Raw genomic sequence first — 21,906 nt, forward strand, 5'->3', positions numbered from 1 at the left:
AAGTAGATGTAGCCGGAAACACCGGAAACGTGGATGATCAAAGATCGATAACAGATGGAGGAGACCGGAATCCCGAGAAGATAAATCCTACAAAATCCTTATTCAAACACAAAAACAAAACAAAAGTAAACGGATCTTGGTGGAGAAAGGGCATAGCTAACACCCCAAGTTGTTGCTTCTATGTAGCTTTTATGGTTGCAGAAGTGATGGAACAATAACAAGTTGAATATTCATAGTCAATAAGTCATATATATTTATTTCATTAATATAATCATCGTATAAGTTATATACATTTTTTTTAAGAATCACGAGTAGTTCAGATGACACTGATATATAATTCTCATAAATATCTTAAGTTCGAGCCTCTCATCCTCTTCTTCTATAATAAAAAAACATTTAACATTAGTTTAAGACGATGATTATACATTTGGAGTATGTCAAATATGTCATTAGTCTTAATGAGTGTAACTTGAAAAATACGTTTGGGGATGGCTATGAGTTTGTAAGCACATCCACTTCTCCAGTCTTCTTGCCAAAAAACCAGACATGTACTAACACATGAATAGTCCTTCAAATCTGGGCGATAGTTTAGCATTTCAGAGCTCAGTGTGTGATTTAGGAATGCTTCCTAGAAAATAAGAGGAGACAATTGTATTATTGTTGATTATTTAGTAATGAAAATTTACTTATTAGAGAAAAACTCCAAATATACTGACATTAATATTTTGTGAAAGTATACGTTGGATGGTAATACATATCGAACCATTGAATAGAGGAACTGCCTTATCTAAGGACAAAGTCCATGAAGGGCGAAGGACTTTTGGTGGGTACTTGTTGGCAAATTGATGCACCACTGTTAGATATGGACGCACTCATGGGTCACTTGGGGCATGGCTCATTAACCCTAGAATGTTTAGCCTACACATGTATTTTGTGTTTATTTTGTGTTTTTATGTATAGCCCACACACTCTTATTTTTGTGCACAGTCTCCACGCTCTTATTATGTTTTTGTGTTTACAATTTATATTCGTGAATTATGAACTCCTAATATAAAAATTCCAATAAAATATTTATGTTTGCAGTCTATATTCGTGAATTGTGAACCCTGACATAAACAACTCTTAACTTTTTTTTTTTTTTGTGTTAATGCATTGAAGTATTATTAATATGTTTTTTGTGTTTGTGGTCTATATTTATGAATCATGAACCCATGACATAAATAACCCCAAATTTATCTTTGTGTTATTGCTTTGAAGTATTATTAATGTGTTTTTGTGTTTGTCGTCTATATTCATAAATCATTAACTCGTGACGTAAAGAACCACAATTTTTTGTGTTATTGTTTTGAAATATTATTATTGTGTTTTTGTGTTTGTGGTCAATATTGATAAATCATAAACCATGACATAAAGAACCCAAAAAAATTATGAAACCGCTGCCCTCGAACCTACACCACGTTTTGTGCTCCAATCACCCCAATTCATAAGTCCGCCATTGACCAATACTGCAGAAGGCTCTGGGTCATATTGCAAGCTGATGAGATTGTGCTATTGCAAGCTGATTTGTAAAACTGTAGATGACATTTTTGCTTGGGTTGGGCTTCAGCAACTCCTTGATGGAACAAAAGATGGAGATGCAAGAAAAGATGGAGATGGATGCAAGTATGAAAAACAAATGTCTCATAATTTTCTAAGAAGAACGTGTATGAGGATTATGATCTTTATTGGTGTGTAATTAAACAACAATACTCAACAATGATATGACTAATGAAGAACAATCAACAATGTTCTTTCCCATTCTAACTTAATAACAAAAATACTAGTGTTTGACAAATATCCTTGCTATATAAAACTCTATTTTAGCGGGGACGAATGAGAGTTTTTTTTAACTAGTACGGGAATGGTCAAAGATGTCCCCACCCATTGGCTTCCCTAATTTGAACATACATGAGCCCGACCCCAAACCCGCTCCATTAACATCTCTAACTTGAACATACATGAGCCCACCAATCAAACAAACTAGGAGATGCAATAAAGGGTAATAAAGACAAAGCAACATAACTAAATAAGGTTGTGAGCACATGTTAGTTTAAGCATACATTAATACAATTAGAAAATGAACTCATTATTCTTGAAACCGCTATAACTTAGTGCTTCAACATTTGGATACTGAACCCCATCAGGTTGGTTTCGTTGTCATGGATTATAGATCATGAATTATAGATCATAGATGTTAAAATTATTAATATGCCACTTGAATGAAGTGGAAGCACTGGAGTTTTGAATGTTTTGATTCGCGTACATAACTTTTAAGTCATGCGGGTCAAACTTTCGTTGACATGTCAGGATGCCTGACCCAGCCCACAAATATAAAATGGTACTGGCTGTGAACCCAGGGGTGTGGGTTGTGTTTTGGGTATTTTGGGTCACATTTTGTGTATGCTTTTTGACAAAAGTCATTAAGTACACTGTAGCCAGATTTTGTTTAACTAATAAATTGTGATTTTCCAGATTTTATTCATTTTAGTTCAAAGAATATATTGAATGATAAGGAAAGTTATTTAATAATGGGATGTCTTGCCATATAAATGCCATCCAAAGTTCCAAACTAGGGATTTTTACAAGCCCAGTTTAGTGATTACCATTAGGCAAATACAAGTCCAAAGCAAGCAAATTCAGTTTCCTTGTAGTCTGCAAAAATATTATTTCATCTCCAGTGATACAGAAACCAAAATTCCATTACACTGGATGAATACCATTAGCCACGTCGTTAACAGTGACATCCACACCCTGCAAGTTAGCATTTTTTCTAGCATTAGCTTGTAATCCTGCCAAGATATCCTCAACTTTCATCTCCCTCGGAAATTTAGATACAAGCATGTCCGTCGCAATTGCATAAGGTGAAACAGCATTCACACGTATTCCGTATTTTCCCAACTCAGCTGCAACATTCTTGGTGAGCCCAATCACACCACACTTGGCTCCAGTGTATGCATGTGGAGCCATGCCTCCAAGCTCACAGGCAAGACTACCAAGAGAAATGATCACCCCCCTTACTTTGCGGGATCATAATCCTGGCTGCATGCTTCATTCCAATAAAAACCCTCTTCAAATTTACATCAACCACCTTCTCCAATACGGATATCTCCACATCACGGATGTTCCGGTTTACTGGTCCTGACAACCCAGCATTGTTAACCATAACATCAAGTGTTTCAAACTTCTCGACTGTTAAATCAACAGCATGACGAAGATCGTCCTCTATTGAGACATCACAATGTAAATAGAATGTGTTGTCACCACCAAGGGATTCACATAGTTGCTGTCCCCCGTCATCTCTCAAATCAAGAATGCAAACCTTTGCCCCATGTTTGTGGAACATACGCACAATACTCGCTCCAATACCAGTGGCTCCACCCGTGACTATTGCCATTTTCCCTAGTGATCTGGAAAAAGGAAGACAAATCATTAAAAATACTGGAAGTTAAAGGATGTGAAAATCTACCAGTTTAAGGATCAAAATACATGTGTACAGTTGACACAGATATGTAATTGAAGACAGCATCATAGTATTTTGGAGATTATTAGCAAGAAAAGGAAAGAACAGCCTCATACAGATTTAAGGTAGCTGAAAAAGTGAAAAATCAATTTGTAGTTTACAGTAATGGCAGGAGCCAGAATTTGCCTTAAGCAGGAATTTTTGTGCTCATTGATGAGACAAATATTTGAGAGGTCCCAATGAGGAGAATGGCTGAACAGACTAGAGATGGAATGATTAAAAGACAGATGAGGATGCAGTGCATGAGGAACGTAGGGGCCCTTTACCTTTCCAAAGAATACAAGGAAAGTGGTGTATATCCTAGTTTTCCAACTTCAGCTCATAGTTGTAGTTCTCAATTAGATATTATGATTCTCTTACTGAGACAACCATTATGATCTTGATTCAAGTGTATGAAGTAATGTTATGTTGCCACCAATATTAACAAAATGTCTCGAGGGAGAAGCACTTAAGAACACAACTCCCAAATTTATAACAATCGGGTATGTGATTAATCTTAAACTCTTATCAGAATGTTTCCCCTTATTCAGAAATTCTGAACATGTATTCAGAAAAATTATATCCAAGTAATCTGGAAACGATATGCAGGGTACAATATTTTAGCAATTACACAACCGATTTCGAATTCAGAACATAGCTTAAGAGTGAAGCATCCAAGTAATCTGAATTGCATGCACAACATTGCTCATCATTTAGCTCGGTTCACTAAATTTAATTGATGCCATATGAACTTTCAGAATCCCACTGCATACAGATGATAATTAAACATGCCAAATACATGCAAGTCACCAGTCACGCATATTTCCACTTATGCAAAAGGGCAATGATTTAATTTATCATTTGTTTTTCTTGATCTATCATATTAGCAAATAAGTGAAGAGATAGTAATTATGAACAAGTTCAGCAAATTTCAACAAAACCCTAAGGTTTACAAATGCTTCAGACATGAGGCTGTAGTTTCATCAATCTGGTCAAAAACACTAACTAGACTGGGAAGTTTGTATATCAGATCCTTTAAGTAAATTAGATAGAATAATTGCTACAATAATAAGAAATAATTTTATCAACACACTCATGAACAGAGGCAGTTAACAAATTAAAGGAAAAGGAAGAGTCTTTAAACATTAATCAGATGCATAATCAAAACAACATCAGACGGGTTTTACTACATCAATTAGCTTTAGCAGCTCTCACTAATCTCAAAAACCCAAAAACAATCACACATCAGAATTCAGACCCACTAAATATTTCACGACATTTACAGAAACCCAAATTGATCCAGGACAAAAAAAGCACAAGAAACAAAATCATAAAAAGGGGAAACAAATTGATTCACCTTTGGGTGGGAAGTTCATCGGAGTTGGGGCCAAAGGAGGACATACTGAACCTTCCTTCTTATTTGGGCTTTCTCTATCTCAAAATGGGGAGTCTGGGTTTGTATAGGTTTGGTGCTTGTCCGTTTGAGGTGTTTTAAGGGTATTGATTGAGAGGTATTGGGTTAGGAGGGATTGGGAGGTGTTGGAACGTGTTGAGATTTTTATATATAATCTTATCGAGAGATTTTGCTTCAACAGTTTCGAATGCCTGAAACGGTAAGCCCTTGAGGTTTCAATGGGTTTATATAGAGAACCCATGTTTCATCTGCAACTCCCTTGCATTCAGATTTCAGACCGTCTTGCTTCCAACTCCGCCATCAGAGTAAAAATGCAAAAAGCTTCCGCCAGTTTTGACTTGTCATTGCACATCAAATCAATCAAGGAATTCTTTATTTGATCATATCTTAACAGTCTCGTCATAGACCTTACAGCGACCAATTGCAGCCATCGTTAATTGAACAAAGTTGTTAGGTTACAGTTGGTCAAATCGTTGACCAGACTGTCCATAGAAAAACACCGCTAGGCTGAGTTTGGGCCGGGCTCTGGAAAAAGAAATTTGAGACCAATACAGTGGCCCGATATAGTTGGAGCTATATGCCTATATAGACTGGGTTTTAAGTTTAAGCTCACCTGTAATTTATGTTGGGCTTCTTTAAGACCGAGCTGAGCCCATGAACTTAATAAGACTATCCAAACAGGCCTATTGGGCCAGCTGAGCTACCGGGCCAATGATCGCCCGCTTTAGGGGCCCATATATGAGTGCACAGAGAGAAACTTTAGTCACACACCAATATTTATTAAATACATACCTTATTAAATTTACCCATAAAAATTTTAAATTTTTATAAATACATCAAAAGTACATAAAAAGTGCATTTTAACCCCAACAGTTAAATAACCATAACTTCCGAATCGACCTCTAGTCTTTAAGCAAAAAAATGCTCTCTCTTAATCCTCTAATTTCCAAACAAAACAATGTTATTGAAGCCTCACATAATATAAAATTTATCTCAATTTAGAGTTTATAATTTTGATCTGGAAGCGATCTTGTTATATGGTGCAGGAAGGGAGTGGTGGCGCAGGTTCTTCTTCTGTTGTATTGGGTTCATCCTGCAAGAGGAAAGCCCTTGAAGGTACTTCCAGTCGGTCTTATCCTAGTGGAAGTCCAACCTACTTTCCGCAAGCTGAAAATGGTGTACAGGAGGACCAGCAGCAGCTTTTTATGATGCTTCTAGCAGCTTGAGATCGACTCCAGCGGCTTCTGCAAATTTGAGTTCTCTTCAGAGCTCTCTCATCCTGCTATGTACAATTCCGGTTTCTGCAGCACGAGAAGAAGTGAGCTTAAGAAACATCCCTAGACCGAATCCAGAGCATATAACAAGAGCTTCCAGATGAAGACCCAATGTCATAACAAGGGCTCGGTGACCACGAGGATGAGGAGGGAGAAGTTGCATCGGAAGAGGAAACTGGGTGTGAGGAGCTAAGGCCTAAAAATAGACAAGGTCAAAGTAAAATCAACATAAATTGGGGTATGCTTAGTAAACATCGGGATATAATTAAAGTTTTCCGTGCACAAAGTAACATACAAATTCTCTAATAAACCTATAAAAAGGGGAAAAAAAATGAAATTGAAATTGAAATTGAAATTTTGAGAAATCATTACCACCATTCGCGACCTCTCCCTTTGCTCCAGTATTGGCAAGACGTGTCGATTTTGGTAAATTACTGATCTGATATTTTATGAACAAAGTGATTTTTGAAATTGAGAATTTGAATGAATTTTCTTTTTACAAAATATATAGAACCTAAAGATGTATTATTCTCTTTTTTTTCCTTCCATTTGATATATAGAAATGTAGAAAAACAAAGTTTGGGATATATCATATATGTTTGAGGAGGGATTTGTGAGGAACTCGAGATGATGTGTTTGCTTTTTATAGGGGGGAGTGGGGGTTGGCATGTTGTTTTTTTTTTTTTTTTCTATAACCAAGTGCTTTGAATAATTGGCAAAATGAGTTGGTAATAAATTGTAATTGATTGAAATCTTTGGAAATATGCCCAATAATTTGGTAATACATTTATGATCTAGCATTTGTTGGTAGGTTTTGATATATATATGGACACAATTTGATTGACATGGCCCATTAATTGTATTTGATAAGGTAGTGTGATTTTATGAAATCAAAGTAGAAGTTGGTAATAAGATTGATAAAAATCAAAATATATTTGGAAAAATATATATTGTATAGTATAATAATTTGGTGATATATTAATGAAAAGGAATATATATAATTGTGTTTGGAAACATATTTCAAAAATTATTCTAATAATATATAATTAAGGCAAATTGATATTACAAGGTTATGAAAAAGCAGACAAATCTATGATAATTAACTTACGAATTTGAGAATTTGTTCAAATTAGACAAAAATCATAATCACTGACTTGTCAAGATATTTGAGAGCCATCCAAATACCAACAATGATAAAGACATCATCAACTCTGGATCTGTTTAATTTACAGAATGAAATCAGCGGCTGATTCTGTGAAAGAAAAAAAAAATAATTGTAGTTTATAAGTCTCACATCGTTTGGTGAAATCCAAACGATCTGGTTTATAAGTTTGATCAAACATTATAACACATGACACATTTTTTAAAGGACAAAATCATGCGGGTCTTGAGCCCAAAACAGACAATATGTCAAAGTGTTATATTTATGTTATCCGAGACATTTTTCAATATTTCCACCCATATAGTCCACTTGTTATGTATTTTGAATATCTTTATGGATAGACCACCGACAAGATGAGGGATACAATCCTAACCCTAATAGTCCAATTGTTGGGCTTTGGATCATCAAGCCCACAAGTGCGTAGAAGTATTAAGACTACAAAAATCTCATATTGCGTAGTGAGAGTCAAATTATGTGGTTTATAAACTTAGCCGAACATTATAACATAATTGAGATGATGCCCAGAATCACAGAAGGTTTATTTGACAATAACGAAAATAGAATAATGGGAAAATAACTCCCCGAATATGAACTCATGAATCACTCTTTCATTCGATTTTCAATGTCTTTCATAATACAAGATAAGATAATTGAAAATAAAAGGCAGAACTACTTTAAATAGGATTCTAACTTTCTAAGCTATAGGGTGATTGTAACCGTTGATAATCTCTATCCACTAATCACTCTACTCATTAAAGTGCTGAAATCAAGTAAACCATGCCTTGGTCATGCCTTTATTTAGTTGCTGAAATCATGCTATTAATCTCTCACGTCAACACCAAGGAAATCCATGCTAGTTGTCTTGATTAGGGCTGTTATTGGTACGGTTACCGTTACCAAACACGGAATACCGTTACCATACCAATTCTTTCGGTAACTCAAAAAATGTTACCGTTACCGTTACCGGAAGAGTCGGTATACCGATGGTCGGTATACCGATCGATCGGTAATGGTAAGTCGGTAATTGGTAAATTTACCAATTCTTAAACTTATTTAAAAAAGAGAAAGAAAAAAAAAATACATCAAGTAGTATTGTGTTTAATAGTCATTGTATGAAAGTACAACACTTTCATCTTGCCTACAATACCAATAATAAAAGTAATAGATTAATGAGAAGGATCATTGTGCTACATGTGAATAAGAGAAAATACCTATCAATCGGAGAAAAAAAGAAAGGAGAATTCACATAACATTATTCCAACAATCTATAACGGAAAATCTTTCATTTCATTAATTTCTAATATTTTTAGTATCCGAAGTGTTTTAAACTCCATAGCATGAAAGCTAGAAGAAACAAGATAAATAAAGATAAAAGACCATAATGGAAATGGAGAAGAAAAGCATGTAATCAATACCAACAAAGCATTTTGTTATGTAGCAAACGCTGCTTTAAAGTTAATGAAATTGCTACGAGTGATATATAAATGATAACCCTAAAAATAATAAATGGTCTAGATTAAATTAGATCAATCTAATGGTCATAATTAAATAAAACTAAAACTAAAAATAATATTAATATATATTTAATATATATGTCGGTAATCGGGAAATTTACCGGTTTTGAACTTTGCTTACCGTTACCGTTACCGAAATCATCGGTAAATTTACCGTACCGAACAATTGGTAACGGTATACCAATCTTCTGTTATTTTCGGTAACCAATTGATCGGTAATGGTATACCAATGGATAATTTACCATACCAATAACAGCCCTAGTCTTGATGAATGTGACTGACGCAGTCCAGACATGGTTGCTGTCTGCCTGCATCAGGTGATCCTTTCAGGGATCCTTGTATTCTTGATGGGCCCAAGCTTCAAATGAGATAAGATAAGATCACAATACTCTATACTAAGCCCAACCATGTTGCTTACACCATCAGTGTTAAGACTACAAAAATTGTTCGGTTCATTTATTAAAGTTACAAAAATATTTTTAAATTTTGTTTTTGTTTGAATTTATGATTTTTTGTTCATTAAAAAAAGACTCTAACCACTATGCTTTTTAAAAGAAGACTCTAACCACTTTGCTATGAGACTTCTTTGGTTTAAAATTATACTTTATTTGAATATATTGTATTTATACGTAGTTTTCTTATATATTATATGCCTATAATATAGATATATATATAAATAATTCATTACATTGAATCCGGTCGAATCCCGGTTGAACCTCTAAACCGTGGACTGAAAATTTTTCCGTTTTAATGACCAATCCGGTTTTAAAAACCTTGGTAATGACAATTCCATGACCTCCTCAAACTAGTATGGCCGACGGGCCAGATTCATAGTGAAGACAACTCAACATGCATTAGTTGATTCTTAATTATAACAATAAATTAATTAATCCCATTATTAAATATTTCGTGACAGTTAATGTAACGACAATTCTCCTTAAGCTATTGGCCGACCAGATTCATAATGAAGAAAATTTGACATGCATTTGTAGACTTAATTTTGTTTAGTTTTAACATTTGGAGCTTGTCTATGCAACATATTAATTTTACCAGTCTTTCTTCAATTGTTCTGTTCTTCCACTTAATTTTCAAACCAACAAATCAAATTGCACGTAATCGGTTAGTCAAATTACTTGTCTAGAAAATTTACCCCCCACCCCCCCAGTTATAGAAGTATAAATTAAATTAGATGTCATAGATTCGATTTCTAAAAACAATCACTCCGTATATTATGTATTGATAAATTCTGCCTACATTTGCGGGGACTTGTCCAACCTTTTACTCTTCGACTCGTGAAAATCGTGTAAGCGAATGCTTTCAATATATAATACGTTTCATTTTGACCCGCCAACTATATATATATATATATATATATATTTGTGGCCACCGTAATTCATTGGAAGCATTCCGGTCCTCATCATCTACCTCGGTTGTTGACCATTCATATATACTTGTAAAATGTAAATTATATTAAAAAAACACTTATAATTATATAAATTATAATGATACAATATAATGACTTAGCATGTCGCTGACTTCAGGTCATGAGTTCTAATCTCACCTCCTCCTGAATATTTATAAGGAGGTGTGTGAGCTTAGTCTGCCCCTGCGTGGGCTTGGTTTGTGCCTCCTGTGTGGGGCTTGTTGACACCTGTATTTTTCTATGCTTGATCTGGTGGTGTGTCATATATTGTATTTGTATTGTACTCAAAAAAATTATAATGATTTAAACAAATAACTGCCAACATTAATTAAATATAATTGAATTAATTATATTCCCCAATTGAAAGAATTCATCTTTAATCAACTCCTCCCTTGTAGACGGTAGTTCTTGTAAATGGTAATTAATATTAAGAAAGACAAACCCCAATCCATATAATTGAATTATAAAAGGTTTCGTATAGTCTATGCATAAATCCAGTGACACAAATCTAGACTCCAACTCTACCGAATTAAGGGCAATTAGGTTTGCGCTTGAGTTCTCGATGAAATTTGGGTTAAAGGAGAAGGGTAATATCATGGTTGAATCGGATTCTCTGAATGTTGTGAATTGGCTACAAAAAGAAATTGATACACCTTGGTCTAAAGCTCAGGATTTTAATGCTACTACAAATCTCTCCTCGCAACTCTCTTCTATTACATATAATCATGTGTGGAGAGAGGCTAATTTTGTAGCTGATATTCTTGCAAAACAGGGGGCTCTATGGAGTGACATGTTTGTAGCTTGGTTAGAATGATTGCTTTGGTGTTTTAGGGCTCTATTATACTTGGTTGTATTGTTTTTGTGCCATGCTTATCAATAAAATCAATCATTCTATATAAAAAAAAAATGTAACCTAGGTTTTTTTTTTATTATTTATTTTTTTATGAACGGCAATTTATTTATAAAGAACCGAGAACAATAGTACAATAGGACATAAGAAAGAAAGAAAAAACAACGGGTAACAAGGAAATAGAGGATGAAATCAATCATCCATATATAGGTGAGGATACAAATATGACTTTTATTTTACCAAAATAAGACACAAAACACTGCCCTTATTTGCTCATCTAAAGAATCCAAATGAGTGATTCACAGATGAAAAGCCACCATCAACCACCAAATTAGTCCCACTAACATACTTAGCATCATCACTTGCCAAGAAAAGCACAGCATTGGCAACGTCATCCACAGTTAGATCCACACCTTGTAAATTACCCAGCATTGTAGTCATCTTTTGTAACCCGGCTATGACCTCATCAGTTACTTGCTCTTTAGCCATGTGACTTAAGGCCAATGGAGTTGGAACTCCATATGGAGATACACAATTCACTCGGATCCCATGTTTTCCCAATTCAGCTGCAACGTTTTGTGTAAGCCCTACAATAGCATGCTTGGACGCGGTGTACGCGTGCGGTGCTACGCCTGCAATTACGCTGGACATACTAGAAGTAGAAATTATTGTACCCTTCTTGTTCGGGATCATAATACGCGCTGCATGCTTCATTCCGATGAATGTTCCTTTCGCATTTATGCTCATCGTCTTCTCAAACTTTTGTAGGTTGAAGTCTCGGATGTCTGGACTTGGTGGTTCCATAACGCCAGCGTTGTTGACCATAATGTCAAGAGTACCAAATTTTTTGACTGTGGACTCGATGGCGTGACTAACCTCGTCCTCATTTGAGACATCACAACGTATGTAACAAATATTGTTTGAGTCGTTGTCATTGGAGAGTGATTCACACAATTGTTGTCCTAACTTGTCTTGTACATCAAGGATGCATATTTTTGCGCCATGTTGGTGAAACAAACGCACAATTCCCTCTCCAATACCAGATGCTCCACCGGTGACGATTGCCACTTTTCCTAATAATCTAGAAATAGATTTAGAAAAAAAAAACACACAAAGTCAAATTAATAGATTCATAAACGGATGGCCAAATTAATTAATGAAACTATTGAGAACCCAGAAAATTATGTCCATTTTATCAACGTTGGATCAATTTTATGAGAATCAAAAGAAGGTAGAGCACCCCCAAAAATAACAGGAAACAAAGGAATTATATGGTTAAAGAAATACATACCTTTGGCTAGGGAGGGAAGAATCAACACCATTGGTTCTTGTTGTTGTCGTGGTGATAGGCATAATGAACTTCTCCTTTGGGCTCAATTTCTTTTGCACAAAATAGAAGGTGGATGTGTTTTCCTTTGCAACACAAGTTCTGATATGTTTGTGTGGGTATAGAGGGGTGTGTGTGTGTGTGTATATATATATAGGCTGAGGTGCGGACCCGTAAGATCAATTTGCCGGCGTCCACGGTCCACTAATTTCCTGTATATCATTTAAATTGAAAGCGCCCCACCCCTTTAACAAAAAAAGGCGTTCGCAGCTGATCATGCTTATACACGCGTGTTAATTATGCGTATCAACTTTATGCATTTGTTTTTCAATCATAGATACAGTAGGTCCCACATCAAATGTGTGATCTTCATTTTTATTGTGTTTTATTACAATCATTGGATTTCAAATTATATATATGGAATATATATATATATATATACGGAAATTCTTTTATACGGACGCTCGTAAGTTATATTGACTTATGCACCTCAATCTTACCATTGATTTGAAACATATGGAATCCAAAGTAGTGGGTTACACTTGTCATTTCACTTTTAAAAACACTTAAAAAATAGAGTGCGTAAATTATTAAGTTGCGGACAACCGCAGAAAAAAATTTCTATATGTGTGTGTATATATATATATGTATGTATGTATGTATGTATGTATGCTGAGGTGCGGACCCCGTAAGAAAAATTTACCGGCGTGCGCGGTCCACTTTCTTGTATATCATTCAAATTGAAAGCGCCCACTTCAACAAAAAGAAAAGGGGTTCGCATGTGATCATACTTATACATGCGCATTAATTATGAGTAATTTGCGAGTGAGTTGAACAGTAATCACAGTATATGTAAGAGATCACTCATCCATTAAATCGTGGGTTCGAATCCTACCCCTCCCGAAACTCCTATTTAAAAAAAATAATAATTATGCGTACCAATTTTACGTATTTGTTTTTCAATCATAGATACAGCAGGTCCCATAGCAAATGTGTGGTCTCAATCTTTATTGTGTTCTATTACAATAATTCAAGTGCGTGAAGTTGGTGTGTATGTGAGAATTCTTATATATATATATTTAAAATAACGAATTCGGACCATTTTTTGATAATGTGGATAATTGAAATGGTAAGTGAAGTTGATTACTATAGGTCTCATATTTTCATAAACTTTGGACTATATTTTCTCAGCAATCTCATTCATCACTGGCGTCACCCAATTTCGACTTTTCTCAATTTTGAATTTACATGGGGGGGGGGGGGGGTTGTCACTGGTCAACAACTGATCAATTCATACTCCACATGATACGCAATTGCGTGTACTAATCAAAATGACCGAATTATATATTGATATACTTCTTTTTGGCCGACCCATATGAACAGTCAAATTCATATTAAATAATATACTATTTAAGGAAATTAGTCAAATACTTTGGCTAACTTATATACTTATATAAAGTTATAAACAGAGCCATCTGGGATTACCTTTTTTTTTTTAAAAAAAAAAGGTTTAAGTTACAATATAGAAGGATATTTGTTTGTGCATATGTGGGATGCAAAAATCTGACCCACCTAAACGTAAGCACTTGAGACTTGAGATCCAAACAATATGTTGATGGAGAATCTCGGAACCTGTATAGACAAACATCCGTTGAAGAAAATGCGTCTAGGTGACACTCTGACACTCAAGTTAGTAATATTAACTACAAAACAATGAATCAATAGTATTTCTTTCTTATCTGCGAGTTCGTACCTAAAATGAGTAGGAGTATTTTTTTTTTTTAATAATGCTTGAGGTATGATCATTGAGATTCCAACGAACTCCCCACCATACCTGTGAGAACATGTGGTCGTTAGGATCCCAATGATTACCTTTTCCTCAAGATTTGGTTCATCTCAACGAATTTCCTTTAGAAGATGCCCTTCCCTTGCGAGGTCTTTCTTTGGCTTACGGACCATGCATGACATTTTTTTCACAACTTGTTAAACATGGTTTAGGCCAAGGGCGGAAGGAGGGGACTACACTAGGCTGTAGCCCCAACCCCACCCTAGTGTAGCCCCCCACCCCACTCTCACCCCCATTAGAGCATCTACAATGGGATGATTTCGAAATACTTGAGATAATACTTTCTTAATAAGTTAAGTGCTAGATGTTCACAATGGGTATAATGGAGTGTATTTCAAGTACTTGAAATGTTATTTTTTGATAAGTATAATGCTACATGCACACAATGGGTAAAAAATGACACTTGAAAATTTAGTTGTGCAAAAATGATACTTGAGAGTTAGAGTATATATATAGTGAAGAGAGATGACGAAAAGGAAGAGAGAGAAAATAGAGAAAATGAGTATAGAGTGTTGGAATGTATGGAGTGTTGATGAATAATGTTCATTGTGGGACCCACTCATCGTCGATGAGTTTTATTTGATAAATCTTAATTCCATTGTTTTTTTAATGAAATTTCAAAAACAAATGAATTAAGAACTAAAATAATGAATTATAGACTGTGATTTAAAAAACAATTAAAACAATAAATTTTGGACAATGAATTATGAGATAAAAGAGTGGAAATAAAACTATTCCATTGATTAAATCAATGAAATAAATCTGGTGGGCTACCAAACTGATGGATTACATGTCATTTTCGTTCACATAATATTAATTTTATGTAGAAAAGTCTTCTAGAGAGGCAACAAATCTGCTTGCGTTTTTCAGATTGTTTGATTTACCTAGTTATTGGGTTAATTAGCAATAGTATCTCAAATCAAACTTTTATTTCAATGGATGTACTCTAATTTTTTTTTCAATTTATAAAGTTTATAGGTGGATTAGATTGATTTCATTAATGACAAATTATTTAAAATATCTTTTTTTATCTAATACATATTTAGAAATTCGAATATTTTAGAGGTCAAATCGAGACTTAAAGTTTGCTTATCAAAACTATGTTTCTGACGTCAATGTGTTCAGACAATCGTAACCCAATTATTTGAGCTCGGATTGAGAAGATTTTTTAAAGTAATTTCTTGAAAAGCATATGAGCATATAGGTAATTTAAAGCCCTGTGTCCTTATTCTTAAATTTTCGGATATCCTTATTGGAACAAGTTTTCTTGATTATGTTCTTATTGGTAACAAAATTGACATGTAGCCTATCAATTTTTCTTGATTATGTAGCCTATCAATTGGTAGCCCATGGGAGCCCAACAGATCACCTTTTTTATTCTAGAATTCATTGTCCAAAATTTATTATTTTAATAGAGATTCTACTGTTTTTTAAAGCACAGTATAAAATTCATTGTTTTAGTTCTGAATCCGTTGTTTTTGAAATTTTATTGGAAAAAATAATGGAATTAAGATCCATCTGATAAAACTCATAGACAATGGATCTTATTAGAAAGAGTTTTATGTGCTGATTCCGAATATGTAATTTTTTTTTTAAAATGTAAAAGGTATTTTGAGAGTTAAACCTTTTAAATTTTCATTTAAAAGACTTGGGCTCCCATGAACTATCACTATATGAGTTACCTAATACTACTGTATTAGTAATTACCCCTTAATTATTTTGTATAAATATATGGGCCAAGAAACTGGGCCAGTTCAGGTAATTGGGTTGTATAATTAATTATCCCTCTATGCATTTGAACTTGGGCCTGAATAAACTATAGTTTAAGTTGTTTTACTTTTTAGTGTTTCCGGTAGGTCCTCTTTTACGTAATTATGGCTACATTGTTTAATCGCCCTAACAAATTGAAATTATGGCCGTGTTTGGTGAAGCGATCCACAGAGCGGTACCGTTAGCGGTCCCCACTTCACCAAACATGTGAAATTTGAGGGCGGTACAAATTACAAGCTCCAAAATGGAGTTTGTGAGGGAGTTAACCGTACTCACTTTTTTTTTAAAAAAAATTTATGCGGGCCCCACATATTTTAAAGTCAAGCTTCCCCTTTTTAAATAAAAAAGCATGATGGGACCCACTTGAATAATAAATATTACTAATAAACCCCAACTAAGATATATTTAGACTTAATAAATTAGATTTATAATTATAAATATATATATTAATAATTATAATAATATATATTTTTAATTTGACATTTTCTTTCATTTATATATGGAGTATATATTATATTACAAATTTATTTATATATTAAATTAAAGTAATTATTATTTTTACTTAATAAAGTATATTTATAAATTAATAATAATTATTTATTTATTAAATTTATAATTAATTTTGTATTGAAATAAAAAAAATTAAAATGAAAAAATATGAACAAAATATATTTACTCTACCTAACCGTTAACAACAGTTAACAGCTCTACCAAATACCTCACAACTTATTTTATAACTTTAAGCTCAGCTTTTTTTCCACACCTTAACCGCTAGCGTTGAAAATCAATACAATCGCTCTACCAAACGGATACTAAAAATGAATCAGAGTATCTTTTCCTCGCTTGCTTCCCTTGCGATGCAGACATGGGTTCTTCCTCATTTAGGGTTTATCATCCACACCAAACCCTAAATTCGAACTTCGCCCAGATTTTCCTATCACTCAAACCCTATTCCTATTTAATTTGTACCTAAACAACTTCTGAAATTTACAGTCAATGTGTGTTTCATGCATGATATAAGTTGTACGGCACTGGCGCATATGGTTTCAACGCCACTAAAACCACACCGGTGGAGTCGATACCCAGATCCCGCTCAGAGATCCAGCGTGATTATTTTTTTTAACATGAAAACTCACAATCACTACATTTCGGGTGTGTAATATGAACCCATGAGCCCATAATTAATATTAAGATAAACAAACCATTCAAGCAATTATTGTTACGCAAAAGAAAAAACAAGTTTTATTTCAGTCATAAGAACATGGGAATACAAGGGAAATCAAACTTCAAATGATAAATTATTACAAATCCAACGACACAATCACACAAAAGTAATATAAGGTTCCATGACAACAAATAACAAGATACAAATATGACTTTTATTTTAACATATAACACACAGAGGAAATTAAAAACTTGGAACCTATAAACAAAAACTGCCCACAACTTAATCATCTGAAGAATCCAAATGAGTGATTCACACTTGAAAATCCACCATCAACCAACAAATTGGTTCCACTCACATACTTAGCATCATCACTTGCAAAGAAGAGCACAGCATTGGCAACATCATCCACAGTTAGATCCACACCTTGCAAATTAGCCTTCATTGTAATCTGTTTTCGTGCTCCTGCTATGACCTCATCTGTTACATACTCTTTAGGCAACTGATTAAAGGTCAATGGAGTTGGAACTCCATATGGAGATACACAATTCACTCGGATTCCATGTTTTCCCAGTTCAGCTGCAACGTTTTGTGTAAGCCCTACAATGGCATGCTTGGATGCGGTGTACGCGTGCGGCGATACGCCGGCAATTACGCTGGCCATACTAGAAGTAGAAACTATTGTACCCTTTTTGTTGGGCATCATAATACGCGCTGCATGTTTCATTCCGATGAACGTTCCTTTGGCGTTTATGTTCATCGTCTTTTCGAACCTATTCAGGTCGAAGGTTCGGATGTCTGGGTTATGCGGTTCCATAACGCCGGCATTGTTGACCATAATGTCAAGAGTACTGAACTTATCCACGGTGAAGTCGATAGCTTGACGAACATCGTCCTCGTTTGAGACATCACAGTGTAAATAACAAATGTTTGAGTCGTCGTTGGAGAGCGACTCACAGATTTGTTGCCCTAACTCGTCTTGTACGTCAAGGATGCATATTTTTGCACCATGTTTGTGAAACAAACGCACAATTCCCTCTCCAATTCCAGATGCTCCTCCGGTGACGATTGCCACTTTTCCTAATAATCTAGAAAGAAATGAAATATGGGAACTGAATTAATATTTCTCGAAACAAACTAATTAGACTAGTAACTCAAGATACAAGATTACATACATGTCAAACACACAAATTCAGTAGCATACATAAACACAATGAAAATTTTTTTTTATATAAAAATTATGTTAAATTTTGATGGGAATCAAAAGAAGTTAGAGAACCCCAAAAAAACTCAGAATTATATGCTTAAATGCCTACCTTTGAGCAGGGAGGGAAGAATCAGCAACATTGGTAGACATGATCGATGAGCTTAGCTTCAATAGAATTAAAGGTGTGTGTTTTCTTTGATGTGTTTTGTGGGTATATATAATACATAATAAAGAGTAATTAAACTACATTTTATGATTAAATTAATTAATTAAATAATTTAATTACATTGAGCAGTTGTTTTCATCGCTGGCGTCACCCAAGTTGACTTTTCATCCAATGGGATTTTTTTTTCTTTTTCTTTTTTTTTTAATTTTCAGAAAGGTCTTTGCACGATGTGAGACATCGCATAGGTTCTTTCATTTTTTTTTAGTTAACGTGTTTGCACGATGTGAGATGGGTTCGGAACAACTAGTTTTGTCAATTTGTCTTTTTTGGGCAGTCACCATTAGTTCTTAGGCCCATAAAATGCTTTTACCTTGTGAGAAGAGTTAGACGTTTGCTTATATACCACTTGATTGGGTTATGTCAATCTGATGTGTGATATCAGTGTTGACAGACACAATGTGCGTGTGTATAATGTGAGGTTTGTGAATTATTACAAGAGCTCATGGTTTTATTAAGTATACAATCGAAGGATAGTAATTGCAGATCCCCTTGTAAAATAAAAAGAAATTCATATATATTAGATGTGCTATGTGTTACGAGTTAAAATGACACCGTAGCTTCTAAGTCTTTTTGGGCAGGTCATTTTGTAGCCCTCTTCTATCCAATTTGGTTTTTTGAAACTTTTGCACATTCCTTCAACATAGCAATCAAGTGATTTCTTCACAAGTTGAATGTCACTGATGCATACCGTTCACCTTATTGGGGGGTGTTACGAACTAAAACGACATCGTAGCTTTCTAGGTCTTTTTGGACGAGTTACTTTGGAGCCCTTTTCTGTGCAGTATTACTTTCTGATTACTTTATTCATTCTTTTTGATAGATTTGTGTATTTAAGTTGGAAAATTCTTTACTAATTTGCTTAATGAAGTAAAAAACTTGAATCTTTGATTCCCTTGCTTCTCTTGTTTTCCTTTGGAAATTACAGTCTTTACAATATGAGATTTCTTTATATAGAAAACACCACTTTTTATATAATCTCAATTGACAATTAATTGGAATAAGCTTTAAACATGTTTAGGGAAATAATTTTATGGATTTCAATCCAATGAAAAAGACATACAAATAAAATGCATGTAGTCAAAATTGGGTCTCTATCATGGAAGTTGACACCAAGTTATTAAAGTTTTTGTGTTGGAATCGATGATTCGTATAAGTTACAATTACTAATTTTATACGCAAATCATTGAAATTTTAAAAATCAAATTTCAAATGGCTTTTTTTTTTATTGAAGAAACAAAGAATTTCATTGCATAGAATCAGTTTCTACATATTGTAGAATCGAGTGAGGACATTCCTCAATCAAAAAAACATTTTGAACAGATGAATGAGCTAATCTAACTAAGTGATGGGCCACATAATTAGCCGATCTTTTGACATGAGAGAAAGAGCAATTATCAAAACGCTTAGCACGATCCTGAATATCTTGAAGAACAACTCCACAAGCTAGGGTGAATTTTTTTTTTTTTAAATTTATTACATCACATGGATTGTTAACAATTTGACTTTTGATAGATTAATTTGGCACATGACAATCATGTGTAATATATTTATTATTATTTCAGCAGAAAACATCGATCGTTTTCTTATGTAATATTGATTGGCAGTATAGTTGGAGTCAACTTTAGACATGGTTTGGGAAAATAATTTTATGGATATCAATCCAATAAAGAAGACAGAAAAATCAAATGTAATCAAAATGGGGTCTCTATCATGGAAGTTGTCACTAAATTACTAATTATTTTATTACATCTTAAAGGAAATATCAGAACAGATTAATTACATTATACTTATGACTCCTATAAAATTACAGTTAGTTAAAAGTATATGTACGTATATCATCGAAAAATTTAAATTTTTTTGACATTCACATATTCTACAAAAAAGATATGCAAATAAATATCAGAAAATATATTTTTGTGGCACGCAATGGGCTCTGGCCCAATAACTCTATGGTTAGGTTAGAAATTTTGTGCGCGGGAATCTCACGACATGAAATTAGACCCATACATGATGCCCAACAAGCAAACTTATATGGGGCCGAAAAAATATCAAAAAAACAAAAAACCTATTAAAATTATTTATCGAGAAATTAAATAAGAACTTTGAATATTGTTGTGAGGTCTCGTTCAAACAATATTAAAACTTTCATGTCTTAATGTCATAAGAAACAAATCAAACTGCATCAATAAATTAAAGACATATAAAAAAAATTCAAGGAAATAACATAGAGTAATTAAGTTTAGAGAGAAGTTTTCAAAACGAAGAACCAATGAGAATGAGGTATTTAAAGAAAAAGAAGGAAGATTTTTATATAAATATATAAATTATTAGGTTAGACTAGAGTTAAGGAAGAACCATTTATCAGGTTAGAGTTAAAGGAAGAACCAATCAAAATTCATCCCAACAAATTTGACCACTTCTAAATTGGGATGGAGGGCTGGAATTAGTCCAACCAATTCTACCGTTTAATGTATGATTGCATTGGATTTGACAACAGCACACCCCATCATTCAATGATGCAGATTTGGTGAAATTGATGGAATAATTACATCCAATCTTTTTCCTCATAAATTGAGATGGGGGCTCATGCTCCAATTTTAGCTTGAATTTTCTCCCAAAACTCATATTAAATCACGATTTTTTTTCAAAATACAATATTAGAGTTTAAAAATTAGTGTTTAGGGTTTAGGATTTAGAATTTTTTTTTTCAAAATCAACTATATTCTGACGTTATGAATACCAAAATAATCAATAACTCAATAACACATTTTAATTCATGATTTAACATATTTTTGAGAGAGAATTGGGGTCACTATCCTTAAATTGGTTGTAACTTAATTGTAAGTCCCATCCAAAGTTTATTTTGGGGACATTCTTATTAATCTGGACCCAAGTAATAAAGAAGACTGAAAAGTCAAATGTAATCAAAATTGGATTTCTATCATGGAAGTTGACACTAAATAACTACTTATTTTATAACATCGTACAGGACATATAAGAATATATTAATTACATTATACTTATGGCTCCTCCTATAAAAATACAGAAGTGATAGGGATCTCAATCATTTCAATGATTGACATGTCACTTTCTGATTCAATTATCAAGTTTTATGGGTCCCTACACTTAGATCAATCAATGGACAAGATGAATTATTGAGATGACTGAGATCCCTAACATTTTTGTTAAA

The 21,906-nt window shown here is 33.9% G+C and overlaps 2 protein-coding genes and 1 pseudogene across 2 annotated transcripts; all 3 read right to left on the reverse strand.

Moving 5' to 3' along the window:
- Nucleotides 1-2,724: 2,724 nt before the first annotated feature.
- On the reverse strand, nt 2,725-5,284 carry LOC120006224 (annotated as a pseudogene).
- Nucleotides 5,285-11,279: 5,995 nt separating this feature from the next.
- Nucleotides 11,280-12,627, reverse strand: LOC120006222 (xanthoxin dehydrogenase-like). Its single transcript, XM_038856178.1, has 2 exons — nt 12,467-12,627; nt 11,280-12,256 (listed from the first exon to the last, which is right to left on the reverse strand). The coding sequence occupies exons 1-2, from the start codon at nt 12,526-12,528 to the stop codon at nt 11,449-11,451; spliced, it is 870 nt and encodes a 289-aa protein (XP_038712106.1). The 5' UTR covers nt 12,529-12,627; the 3' UTR covers nt 11,280-11,448.
- Nucleotides 12,628-17,340: 4,713 nt separating this feature from the next.
- LOC120006223 (xanthoxin dehydrogenase-like) lies at nt 17,341-18,696 on the reverse strand. The gene is made up of 2 exons (XM_038856180.1): nt 18,600-18,696; nt 17,341-18,371 (listed from the first exon to the last, which is right to left on the reverse strand). The coding sequence occupies exons 1-2, from the start codon at nt 18,638-18,640 to the stop codon at nt 17,570-17,572; spliced, it is 843 nt and encodes a 280-aa protein (XP_038712108.1). The 5' UTR covers nt 18,641-18,696; the 3' UTR covers nt 17,341-17,569.
- Between the last annotated feature and the right edge of the window lie 3,210 nt (nt 18,697-21,906).

The sequence above is a fragment of the Tripterygium wilfordii genome, chromosome 9 (genome assembly GCF_013401445.1).
Source record: "Tripterygium wilfordii isolate XIE 37 chromosome 9, ASM1340144v1, whole genome shotgun sequence".
Lineage (NCBI taxonomy): Eukaryota > Viridiplantae > Streptophyta > Magnoliopsida > Celastrales > Celastraceae > Tripterygium > Tripterygium wilfordii.